Below are 12,725 nucleotides of genomic sequence, written 5' to 3' on the forward strand. Positions count from 1 at the left end.
GTGGATCACAGTAAACTGTAGAAAATTCTGAAAGAGATGGGCATACCAGACCACCTGACCTGCCTCTTGAGAAACCTATATGTAGGTCAGGAGGCAACTTTTAGAACTGGACATGGAACAACAGACTGGTTCCAAATAGGAAAAGGAGTGCGTCAAGGCTGTATATTGTCACTCTGCTTATGTAACTTCTATGCAGAGTACATCAAGAGAAACGCTGGGCTGGAAGAAGCACAAGCTGTAGTCAAGATTGCCGGGAGATGTATCAATAACCTCAGATATGCAGATGACACCACCCTTATGGCAGAAAGTGAAGAGGAACTAAAAAGCCTCTTGATGAAAGTGAAGGAAGAGAGTGAAAAAGTTGGCTTAAAGCTCAACATTCAGAAAACTAAGATCATGGCATCTGATCCCATCACTTCATGGGAAATAGATGAGGAAACAGTGTCAGACTTTATTTTGGGGGGCTCCAAAATCACTGCAGATGGTGATTGCAGCCATGAAATTAAAAGATGCTTACTCCTTGGGAGGAAAGTTATGACCAATCTAGATAGCACATTCAAAAGCAGAGACATTACTTTGCCAACAAAGGTCTGTCTAGTCAAGGCTATGGTTTTTCCAGTGGTCATGTATGGATGTGGGAGTTGGACTGTGAAGAAAGCTGAGTGCCGAAGAATTGATACTTTCAAACTGTGGTGCTGGAGAAGACTCTTGCAAGTCCCTTGGACTGCAAGGAGAGCCAACCAGTCTATCCTAAAGGAGATTAGCCCTGGGTGTTCTTTGGAAGGACTGATGCTGAGGCTTAAACTCCAATACTTTGGCCACCTCATGCGAAGAGTTGACTCACTGGAAAAGACCCTGATGCTGGGAGGGATTGAGGGCAGGAGGAGAAGGGGACGACAGAGGATGAGATGGCTGGATGGCATCACTGACTCGATGGACATGAATTTGGGTGAACTCCAGGAGTTGGTGATGGACATGGAGGCCTGACGTGCTGAGATCATGGGGTCGCAAAGAGTCAGACACGACTGAGCAACTGAACTGAACTGAACTGAAGGATTATAGAACAACAATGTATCCTGGTTGAGAGGTTTCTACTTCTTAAAAACCTTCTGACTAATCCTGTTATCTTAAAATGCAAACTGTTGGAGTGGGTCTGTGTGTGTGTATTTGAATTGAAGTGAAGGTGCTCAGTCATGTCCGACTCTTTGCGACCCATGGACTGTGGCCCACCAAGCTCCTCTGTCCATGGGATTCTCCAGGCAAGAGTACTGGAGTGAGTTGTGTCATACTCTTTTTGACCCCATGGAACCTTGAGACATTCTTTTAATTTATTGTGATAACCAATTTAAAAAGTATAACTCCTTTGCTAATACTCGCTGCGGGGGGGGGGGGGGCACTCCTAATCCCCCTTCTGATGTCTGTATCAGAAGCTTTCTCTGTCTCTTTTCGTACTTTAATAAAACTGCTACACAAAAGCTCTTGAGTGATCAAGCCTGGTCCCTGGTCCTGAAGCTAAATCTTCTTTGGAGATCAGGAATCCAACATTGTTCACCATAAGCTCTCAGCTGTAAAGAATCTGCCTGCAAAGCAGCAGATATGGGTTCAATCTCTGGGTCTGGAAGATCCCCCTGGAGAAGGAAATGGCAACCCACTCCAGTATTCTTGCCTAGGAAACCCCATGGACAGAGGAGCCTGGCAGGCTACAATCCATGGGGCTACAAGAGTTGGACATGACTTAGAGACTAAACCACCACCACCACCATTTGTTATGTGCCTAGAAAATGGCTCAAATAATGCACACCAAACTGTTAATAGTGGTTAATAACAGTGGCCTTATTGGACTTTTTAAAACAACATTTCAATAAAGATGTTCCCAGAAATTTGGGGGAGGGGGTTGGAATTTTTTGTAAGGAATGAGGAAAAATACTGTTTTACATTTTCCTGTTATACTTGTCCTTTCAGACTCGGAGTACAGCAAAGTTCTTGTGTTTCTATAGTCCGAGGCCTTAGCTGGCTCTGGCTACCTCCTCCAACCCCTGCCTCCTCCAGGCTGAAAGCCAATGATGTTAAAACAAACAAGCAAGCAAACAGCAATGACTTTAGGCCTCTCTGGCATTGACTCTGGGTCTCCTCAGATGCAAACACTTGCCGGCCTCTGGGAGCTGCAAGCGTTCCAGATTGCTCTGACCATTTCATCCCCCACATCTTGCCATAGTCCAGCACACCCCTTCACCATTGTATTCATCACACCATGACACTGTTGCTTTACATTTCTACCATCTTTCCTCCTTGAAGGCAGACGGTGAATCTCTGTATTTCAAACCCTTTTACCGTTGGCCTAGGGCCTGACATAGTGAAAAGTGAAAGTCAGTCATTCAGTCGTGTCTGACTCTTTGAGATCCCATGGACTATAGCCTGCCCAGCTCCTCTGTCCATGGAATTCTCTAGGCAAGAACACTGGAGGAGGTTGCTATTTCCTTCTCCAGGGGATCTTCCCCAGCCAGGGATTGAACCCAGGTTTCAATTCTTTACCATTTGAGCCACTAGGGAAGCCAGGACTTCATATATGTTTGAATGAATCAATGTGTGAATATCCAGGCTCTTGTCCTTCATCTGAACTTTTTCCTAATAAGCTCTCTTTGTCTCATTTGTCCTTTTCCTCAGTGCTGTGAAATAATTTGGTTTGACTAGCTCAGATTCATTCTCTAAGTCAGTGGTTCACAAACATTTTGTTCTCAGGAACCCCTGAAAGGGTCTCAGGATATATCCAGGTGTCCTTAGAGCACACCTTTTAGAACCACTGCCCTTTGCCTATTTTTGTGACTAGCGCCTCCACCCAGACTTGAGAATCTGCCTGAACTTAAAACCCTAGGCTTTCCCCTGCCACCATCCCATAGTGTAAAGAGATCATTATCAATATTATTATAATCCCTTATCTGTGTACCACAGTACATACTTTACAAAGACCTTTCCCCTGCACATCTCCAAATAGCCGGTCAGACATGGTGTGATTATTCCACCTTATTCATGAGCAGTTCCCTATGAATCATGAGGTTCAGAGCTATTTGACTAGCTCAGGTCATTTAGCTGGCAAGAGGCAGAGTCAGCACTCAGACTCATGCCTTCTAAATGTGAACTGTGTGTTCTTTCCCTGGCCACTTACACTTGCAGCGGCCCAGATTTCATCAGCTGGTGGTGCCTGCACTTCTGCACTTGCCTGAAGCATGTCATGTTGCTGTTGGTTTTTAGTTCTTAAGTCATGTATGACTCTTTTGTGACCCCATGGACTATAGCCTGCCAGGATCCTTTATCCATGGGATTTCCCAAGCACTAATATTAGAATAGGTTGCCATTTTCTTCTCCAGGGATCTTCCCGATCCAAGGATCAAACCCACGTCTCCTGTATTGGCAGGTGGATTCTTTACCACTGACCTACCTGGGAAGCCTCAAGCATAGTCATAGTTCTGAAAAACCCTTTCCCTGATCCTAAGATCTAGCATTTAAATGTATGGTTTGTTTCTAGAGACCAGTGACAGCCCCCTAAACGGGAGAAAACTAAATGACAAGTTATCATTCAGCACTGGACGGGAGGATATGTCCAGACCCGCTGGTCTTATAAGAGTGATCCAGCCCTGGAAATTCCAGGGCACCAGGGAATTCTGCTACAGCAAACACAGATCCAGGCCTGCTGTGCTGTGCTGTGCTGAGTCACTCAGTCATGTCCGACTCTTTGCAACCCCATGGACTGCAGCCCGCCAGGCTCCTCGGTCCATGGGGACTCTCTAGGCAAGAATATTGGAGTGGGTTGCCATGCCCTCCTCCAGGGGATTTTTCTAATCCAGGGATTGAACCAAGTCTTCTGCATTATAGGTGGATTCTTTACTCCCTGAGCCACTAGGGAAGCCCCAAAGCCTGCTGGTAGGGCCTAAATCTCTATCATTTAGGTTTAATTGACTCAGATCATCTCACCCTAGTACTGGAAGGACATCTTAATTCTCTGGGTCTGGATGGGCCATGGTTAACTAAGTATGCTAGTAGAGGCATGAAATTATTATCCCATGGTCATCCTTTTTTTTTTTTTTTTTTTACTATGCCGGGTCTTAGTTGCAACCAGTAAACTCTTAATTGTGGCATGTGAGATCTAGTTCCCTAACCAGGGATCAAAACCCATGCCCCTGCATTGGGAGCATGGAGTCTTAGCCACTGGACCACCAGGGAAGCCCCCTTATGGCCATTCTTAATCTTTGGCAACCTCATCTGGAGGGCTGGTCTTTCTGATCCTTGCTAAGCATTATACTGGTATTTTCAAACAGATCTCAGGTTCTGGTGGGTTAAACTTTTCATTTCCATATTTTTCAAATTTATGGAAATGATGTGGAATGACAACTGGTATTTATTGAAAGCCTACTATACGCCAAGCACCATATTAAGTACTTTTTTTCCCCCACTAGTCTCACAAAGCAGACATTATCCTCATTTGAAATACAAGGAAATCAAAGCCTCCAGGGATTTAAATATCTTGACTTACATCTTATCAAAGGCACATGTCTAATAAGTGGTCTCACCATCATTTGAAGGAAGTCATCTTATTCCAGGTCCCATACTATCTCCATCACCACTGTGCCTTCACTAATGTTATGATTCCATATGACCAATTATCTTCTGCCATCATTACAGCCACATGGGGGTTGGGGCTCACCCAAAGATATTTCCTTACCCTCTAATATCTTTCTGTTCCTTTCTTCGTTAATTCTAGGGACACTCAGTTAAGAAAGCCATCTTCTGTGAAGGTTTCTCAAAAAATTAAAAATAAAATTATCACATGATCCAGTAATTTTATTTCTAGGTATTTATTCAAAGGAAACGAAGTCTGTACACCCCTATGTTTACTGCAATATTATTTGCAATAACCAAGACATGGAAACACTGATGGATGAATGGATAGAGAAGGTGATGCATGTATGTTTGTATGTAAAGAGAGAAATACTGTGTGACTTTACTTACTGGTAGAATCTTAAAAACCAAACAAAGAAACAAACAAACAAAAAAAACAAAAAGAAAACCATCTCAACCTCCTGAACTCATAGATACAGAGAACCTATTGGTGGTTAACAGATGCAGGAGGTGGGCAAAATGGGTGAAAGCGGCCAAAATGTAAAAATTTCCAGTTATAAGAAGTGAGTCTTGGGCCACAGGGCTGGTGACTATATTTGAAAACCTGCTAAGACAGTAGATCTTAAAAGTTCTCACTATAAGAAAAAAAAAACTGTAATTATATGTGCTGATAATCTAAACTTAACTAAACTTACTGTGGTAATCCTTTAATAATATGTAAGTATATCAGATCATGTTGTACCTCTAAAACTAATACAATGGTACATTATCGATTGTATCTCAATCTAAAAAAGAGACATATTCTTCCTAATCTCCAAGCTTTCTCCAGCCTCTCCTGTTAGTGTAAGATTCCATCAGTCTACAGACAGAACCTTAAAATCCACTAAAAGAAAGCTGAGTGAACAGAGGCAGGCATTTCCTGACAACCAGTAGTGGATAAAGAACATCCAGTTGACATTAATTGGTGTGTAGATATAAGGCCAACAGTCTTTGTCTTCCTCCACAGCTCCATGGTGACCAGATTCAGCCTTGTCTTGGCTCGGAGCTGCTTCTATTCGAGGGGAGTGAGGGACAGTCCCAGGTGCGCCTTTGAGATAACAATACTGTCTCCTAAAACAAACAGCCATTGTTTCTACACAAAGACCTTCAATGTCTCCTCCATCAACAAAAGGCTACAGCCATCCTGCCAAGAAGACAAAAGGCTGGAAGCCCTTTCAGAAATAGCATGATGGTGGGAGGGAAGGGGAGGGGGCAGGAAGATCATTCTTAAGCACTTTCTCTGCCCAGGAATAGGAGTGACTCTACCCATCAGGAACCAGACTGAATTATTGATCATACCTGGACTATTCATAATGACAATCATAACAGCTTTCTAAGCTGTGGAACGGAAATAATAGTATCTACTCCTTACAGGATTGCTGTCAGGATCAAATGAGATAACAGGTGTGAAAGCTCTTCGTAAGATTTAAAGGACTGCACAACTGATATGGTTATTATGAAAAGACTGATAGTTCACCCATAATGCCCCTATCAAAAAGACAGATTTATTTTAACCAGATGAGACTCCAAATACCCTGGTGTCTAGATCCACCCAGTTCCTGAACCAAAGCATAATGGAGAAGAAATGTAGTTAGTATGGCTAACCACCATAGTTTACTAGTGCACAACCCAGGCCAAATTGCTGTGCAGGTGATGCCTGACCTAGCTGACTATTCTTTCCAGCCCCAGGAACCCACATCTTGGAAGTGAGCCTCTTGGTGGTTGGTCCCTCACCTAGGGTCTAATGTGCCAAACTTCACCCCCAATCTTCTTCCTTGCTCTTCTTAAAATGTATTTCTTATGCAATTTATACAAAAATAAACACACAATATATTAAAACATGAGAAAACTGTCCATCCTCACTTATTTGACCAAAGACAAATAAATTAAGGCAAACTGTACTGTTTTGCCTATTTAATAATAAAAATTATAAATAAGAATATTCAATGTTATCAAAGTTGTGACAAAATTGGTGTGATCTTACAATGCTAGCAATATAATAAATTTATATGATTGCTTACAGAGACAAAATAATAGCACATAGCAAGTACTAAGAAGACATTCCTGTCTTTGGCATAGTAACCTCTCTCCCTGGAAATTCCAAGGAGGTAATTCAACAAAAGTGGTGAAAAAAAGCAGCAAGTATTGATATATTTACCTATTCTAGGCAAATACTGAAATAACAGGAGAAATGTTTTAGTCAACTGTGGTGTGACTGTAGTCTTTAAAATGAAAATATAAAAAACACTTAGAAACATGAGCAACTATGATACAATTCCAAGTGAAAGTACACAATATGATGACGAGGCAACATGACTTCATCAGTCATATACTATGGCATATGGCTTCCCCTGTGGCTCAGCTGGTAAAGAATCTGCCTGCAATGCATACGACCTGGGTTCGACCCCTGAGTTGGGAAGATCCCCTGGAGAAGGGAAAGGCTACCCACTCCAGTATTCTAGCCTGGAGAATTTCATTCTAAACTCCCAGAATATACAGCATCAAGAGTGACCATAATGTGAAGTATGGACTTTGGATGATGATGATGTGGCAACGTAACCTCATCAATCATAGCAGGCACCACCCTGGCTCTGTGTGTGTGGAGGTGAGGGGTCCTTCCACTATCTCCATAGTTTTGCCTTTTCCAGAATGTCACATAGTCAGAATCCTACAGTATACAGTCTTTTCAGACTTGCTTCTTTCTTGAAAGGTATTTTTTTTTTACCAGCAGACTAAAAGTTCAAGTATTTGGAAATCCCCTACACACAAAGATAAATACTATCAATGATTGTGTGAGGTTCTTTATACATTATCTCCATAAGTATTATTATCCTTGTTCTACCAACAAGGAAGTACTTAAAATCACAAAACTAGTAAGGAGAAGAGCTGGCATCTGAATCTAGTTTTTCTGACTCCAATATCCTGATCTTTCCATTATGCCATAGCTTAATGCCAAATATGTGTCCTGTAGCAGCTGAACCTAGTCTCAGGAACTGATGGGGAAAAAAGCGAATTGATACAGTACATATCCAACCAGATGTCATGGCAGTTCCTAGAAGACAGCATTCTGATAGAACAATAGCCATTCTGCTTTATGCCAGATTCAATGGCTGGGACTTGCATCCCTATCCTTAGGCAGGAAAGTTTAGTCAGCACACTAACTAGCAAAATTAAAGTAGGTACAGTCTAGTGTTTCTTAACATTTTTTGCATTGTACCCTAACCCAGGAGCCTCTTTAGACATTTTTTCCTAACTATCCTATACCCTAATTAAATTTCAATATCACATACATTTTCTACATTAGCTCATGCACTAGGGTCCTTTGGAGATCCAAAAGCTATAGAAATAGCTATGCGGGGTTGTTTTGCCCTGAAGGCAACTATTTTCACTCCTTTGAGGGCTACATCATCCCCACTGAGAATATTTAGTCTAGTTGCAGATGGCCAGAGCTCAGGGAGGCTGAGTGAAGAAGCGAAGACGCTAGACAGGTGAGGTCAGGACCCTGGAGAGCACCAAAGAAGCCCTGCTGAGACCTTGTCAAAGGCTCAGTGTTACCTGAAAATTAGCCTGAAGCAAGGAAGGGGCTGTGAGAGGAGGGGGCCTAGGAAACTAGTATTAGTGGTATTCTGTTGCATGTTGTAGGAATCATCAGAATATGAAGGCCTCCAAATTCTCTTTCAAAAGAAAGTTCTTGAGGGGGGCTGGCAGTCTGTACTTATAAGACTTTACAGGGTCCTCAGGATAATATCCCAACTACTTATTATACCTTATAAAGCCCTTCACTACACCCTCTGCTTAAATGGCTGGCCTTGTCTGCCTTTACCACTGTGTTCTTCAAATCCCTGCTCCAGCCACACTGATGCACTCTCACTAAACTGTGCCTTCTGTCATTTCTGGGGCTTGGCACACATTATTCCCTTTACCCAGAAACTTCCTCATCTTCACCTTTCAGGGAGTGGAATTCTCCTCCTCATTCAGGTTTTAGTTCAGACATTACTTCCTCTGCCTGTCCTCATACATCCCTCAGTTCTGGAGTAACAGCATCACAGAACTCTGAACTGGTTGGATTGACTATGGAGTATTTTGTCCATTAGGGGTATCACATAGATCAGGCCTGGAGACAGGCAATCAGGATGGTGAGCATTATGGAATATATATGCTAGGCATGGAAGTAATGAGTCCATGGATCTTACTTCTTGTATCTCATGTAAGAATCCTATTAGACTGGGTAAGTACTGAAGAGAAAACAAAACCTCAAACAAGTTAAGCTACTTACTCAAGATCCCTCACCTGGTAAATGGTAGAACATGGTGTTTGAACCCAAGTCTGTGTTTGAGCCCATGCCTTCAATCTCTGCATAATACCACTTCTGGAAACCATTTTATAATGATTGGTTTAGTGGGAAATTAGCAGGTATCTAATTCAGAGAACAGATCACCACATTCATTCATACAGCTGAAGAATTGTCACTTTGGAGAATAACAGGGAAGTAGATGGCTCAATAGAGGGGAGTTCTCAAAAGGAGAAGGTTGAGCCCCTGAAAGGCCCAAGGATCAGTCATCTCTGCGTATCTCGGTCCAGGGTCTGGTACAGAAGGGGGAGCTCCGTGGATGGAAGGAAATAGGGCTGCCCTGTGAAACAGTGGAACTCTCACGGATGCACCACAGGTTGTAGTCACCTGACAGAGCACCACAGGGAGGGTCAAAGAGAAAGGATTTCTATCTCTTTGAGGTGCTGCTGCTGAGTCGCTTCAGTCGTGTCCAACTCTGTGCGACCCCATAGACGGCAGCCCACCAGGCTCCCCCATCCCTGGGATTCTCCAGGCAAGAACACTGGAGTGGGTTGCCGTTTCCTTCTCTTTGAACTAGATGACCTGTAAAGCTCCTGGCCACACAAAGATTCTGTGATCATTGGATTGAGTCTATGACTCAGACTTTGGCAAGTTACAGACCACCTAGTGTTCGGCAGTGCATTGGGATCTCAAAAAGTGGAGAATGTGAGCAGATGGACTACTGGGCTCTGAGAACGGTAGCTTCCCACCCTGAAGCCAGAATGGTTCACTCTAACTGTGGGGATCCAGAAACCTCCCAATCTTGCTCTGGAAATAGAGACTTTCCAGTCATTTATAAAGAAAGGCTCTGCCTGCATGTTACAGCTGCTGTCACAGGATCTGAAAACGGAGAGAAACACTCCTTCCTAGCAGATGGTTGAGACAAAAAGACAGTATGTCAACAAATGAATTTGTGACAGTCATTTGCCGAGAGGAATAAAATGGGTCCCACAAAACATGCCCTGGGTCGACTGTTGCTCCCCACGTACTCTGTCTCACCCCGTGCTGATGGCCTATGGTAAACACAGAACCACCCTCCTCTCCCCACAGAATGAGTCCCAACCGAGTACAACCAAAACAGCCCTCAGCTTTCCTAGAGGGCTCATATAGATGTGGATGGCTCACAACATGATGAAATTTTTAACCAAAATTATATTATCAGATCTTCAGATTCTACTTGCAGAATATTTATGCAACCTAGAAAGAACAGAGACTTCTGTGAGGTATGTGCTGTGCTTAGCTGCTCAGTCGCGTCTGATTCTTTGCCTCCCTGTGGACTGTAACCCACCAGGCTTCTCTACCCATGGGGATTCGCCAGGCAAGAATACTAGACTGAGTTGCCATACCCTCCTCCAGGGGATCTTCCCAACCCAGGCATGAAATCCAGGTCTCATGCATTGCAGGGAGATTTTTTTTAACCATCTGAGCCACCAGGGAAGCCCAAGAATACTGAAGTGGGTAACCTAACCCTTCTCCAGGAGATCTTCCTGACCCAGAAATCGACTGGGGTCTCTTGCATTGCAAGTGGATTCTTTAAGCTGAGCTACCAGGGAAGCCCTCTGTGAGGTATAAAGTCACCTAGTAATGGAGGCACCTTAGCTGTATGATCTAAGCTGCAGCTTCAAGTCAACACACACGTACCCACACAACTCTATCAAACTAACCAAAATTCACTTATGCGAGAACTTAAAGCAGCAATTAACTAAGTTCAAAGCACGCTTACCTATACGCCTTATAGCATCTGTTCAATCCATCTTTATCACGAACTCCAGTTATTTGTTCTTCCATGACTCATTGATCTAGCTTTTCACTTGCTTCTCTCAAGGGACAGACCAAACCTTCCCAGCTTATATCCATAGATAGAGCTTCAGATAAGCTTCCCTCCATACCTGTGGCATGGTGCTCTCTCACATGGGAGAATCTTAGCTGCACTGATTGCCACACCATTTGCATCTTTAACCCTTTTATTAGGGATGTGAGTTCTAAGGCCTGCCTGAATCTTTTTCTTCCCGCCTCCAAAGAAATGTGGATCAAACCTAGTCCATGATAACTCTGTGAAACCCACCAAACTATTTTTTTCTGAACAGAAAAGAGTGTCATCCACTCTTTACAGAAGGTTAAAAACTTCCACCTACTAACAGAGAACAGTGGTTGCTAAGTCAGTATCAAGAACTTGAACTTAAAAAGTGGATTCCCCTAAAAATGAAACAAACAACAACAAAAAAGTGGATTCCCCCTTGTAACGCTTGACAAAGCAACTTGTATGAAGTTTTCCCACAGTCTGCCTTTTTCTCCTGAACTCAGTGACGTGTTCTTTTTAATTCAAAGGCCTGACGCTGGAAAGGTATAAAATAGAATGTTATTATTGATATAAAGATCCTAGGACACGGTGAATCCAAGGATCCTAGGATCCTCTGCTCACACAAGTAGAGGAAGCTGTCCCCACAGACGCTGCCCACAGAGGTGTGTACACAGTTGCTGTACACACAGGTGCTGATCACACACAGATGTACACAGAGACAGACGTTACTCACAGAGACAGATGTCCACCAGGAACACGACGTATACCAAAAGCTCCCTCAGGGTGGTCTTGACATACAGCTCCCGGTTCTCAGCTGTGTTCTCAGTCAAGGTTGTTCCCCAAAGTCCTAAAGGGAGGGACATTGGAAAGATGTCCAGAATTCCCACAGCAGGGTTCCTTCCAGTTATCCCACCAACCAGTCCCTGGAATTTATGCTCGTTTCCACCCCAGCCCCTTTTCCCATCACCTTACCCCAGGTGGGGCAGGCTAGGGTATCATCACATCCATGTCTTCCCTCAAACTAGCTCCCACATACGCTTCTGGGTCCCCAAAAGATGACCGTGCCAGGCTTTCCCTCTGAGAGACCACCACACTAGCCTCTGTACTCTGGGGCATTCAGATCTGACACAGACCGTTCACAAACCCCAAAGATACATCTTCATACTGTATCCCCTTCCCAAAGCCTCAGCTGGTCCCTTCTCCCAACCCCAGTATCTCAGGAGGTGCCTCCCCCCACCAGGCACCTCTGATGCCACGACAGACGCGAAGGCAGCAGCTGGACACCAGGGTCCTGTGTGCCTTCTCCTGGGGTCCATCTTCAGGCTGCTTGGGCTGGGGTTGAGGCAGCACTGCACTGGAGATGGTGCAGATCTGGAGGGTCCCTTGAGGGGAGGGGGGGCCGCTGTAGGTGGGGTTGTCCCAGGCTCCGCTCCCCAGCTCTTGAAGCTCCTGCTCCTCGGGGCTTCCCACAGCATTCATGGGGGATGAGGCAGGGGACCTGGCACCTCAGGTACCCACTCTCACCTGGAGAAAGAGAGAACAAAGGCACAGGTTAGCCTAGCCAGCAGGGGGCAAAGGGAAGGGAATGTGAGGACAGCTGGTCTCCTGCAGCCTCTGCCTGCAGCCTTCTGTAGGGGAGTCTGTGCCCGCTGCAGGGAGGGAGCAGAGGAGGTGGAGGGTGGGGAATGACGTCAGTGCTGTGTCAGGGGCTCTCTCCCCTCAGCAAGTGCAGGGGACAAGAAGAAAGAGGGTGGGAGGGAGCTGGGAGGCAGGGGTTAGATGGGGGAATAGGAAGGTGTGGAGACTGGGTTTGGAAGGAAGGTGGGGCAAGAGAGCTAAACACTGGGGAGAGCAGGGCTTTTTGCAGATGGGGCCTGTGAAGGATGCTCCCCGACCTGGTAGAAGAGGTAATGAAAGAGCAATGGGTGGGGCTGGGAGCAG

At 44.6% G+C, this 12,725-nt stretch overlaps 1 protein-coding gene across 1 annotated transcript in view; it reads right to left on the bottom strand.

Moving 5' to 3' along the window:
* Positions 1 to 12,263, bottom strand: part of PKD2L1 (polycystin 2 like 1, transient receptor potential cation channel) — a 43,821-nt gene extending 31,558 nt beyond the window's left edge. Inside the window, exons 1-2 of the mRNA XM_052660994.1 lie at positions 12,029 to 12,263; positions 11,518 to 11,631 (exon numbers count right to left, since the gene is read on the bottom strand). Coding sequence (XP_052516954.1) covers positions 11,518 to 11,631; positions 12,029 to 12,263 — 349 coding nt within the window. The remainder of the gene's footprint in view (positions 1 to 11,517; positions 11,632 to 12,028) is intronic.
* Positions 12,264 to 12,725: the final 462 nt, after the last annotated feature.

The sequence above is a fragment of the Budorcas taxicolor genome, chromosome 23 (genome assembly GCF_023091745.1).
Source record: "Budorcas taxicolor isolate Tak-1 chromosome 23, Takin1.1, whole genome shotgun sequence".
Lineage (NCBI taxonomy): Eukaryota > Metazoa > Chordata > Mammalia > Artiodactyla > Bovidae > Budorcas > Budorcas taxicolor.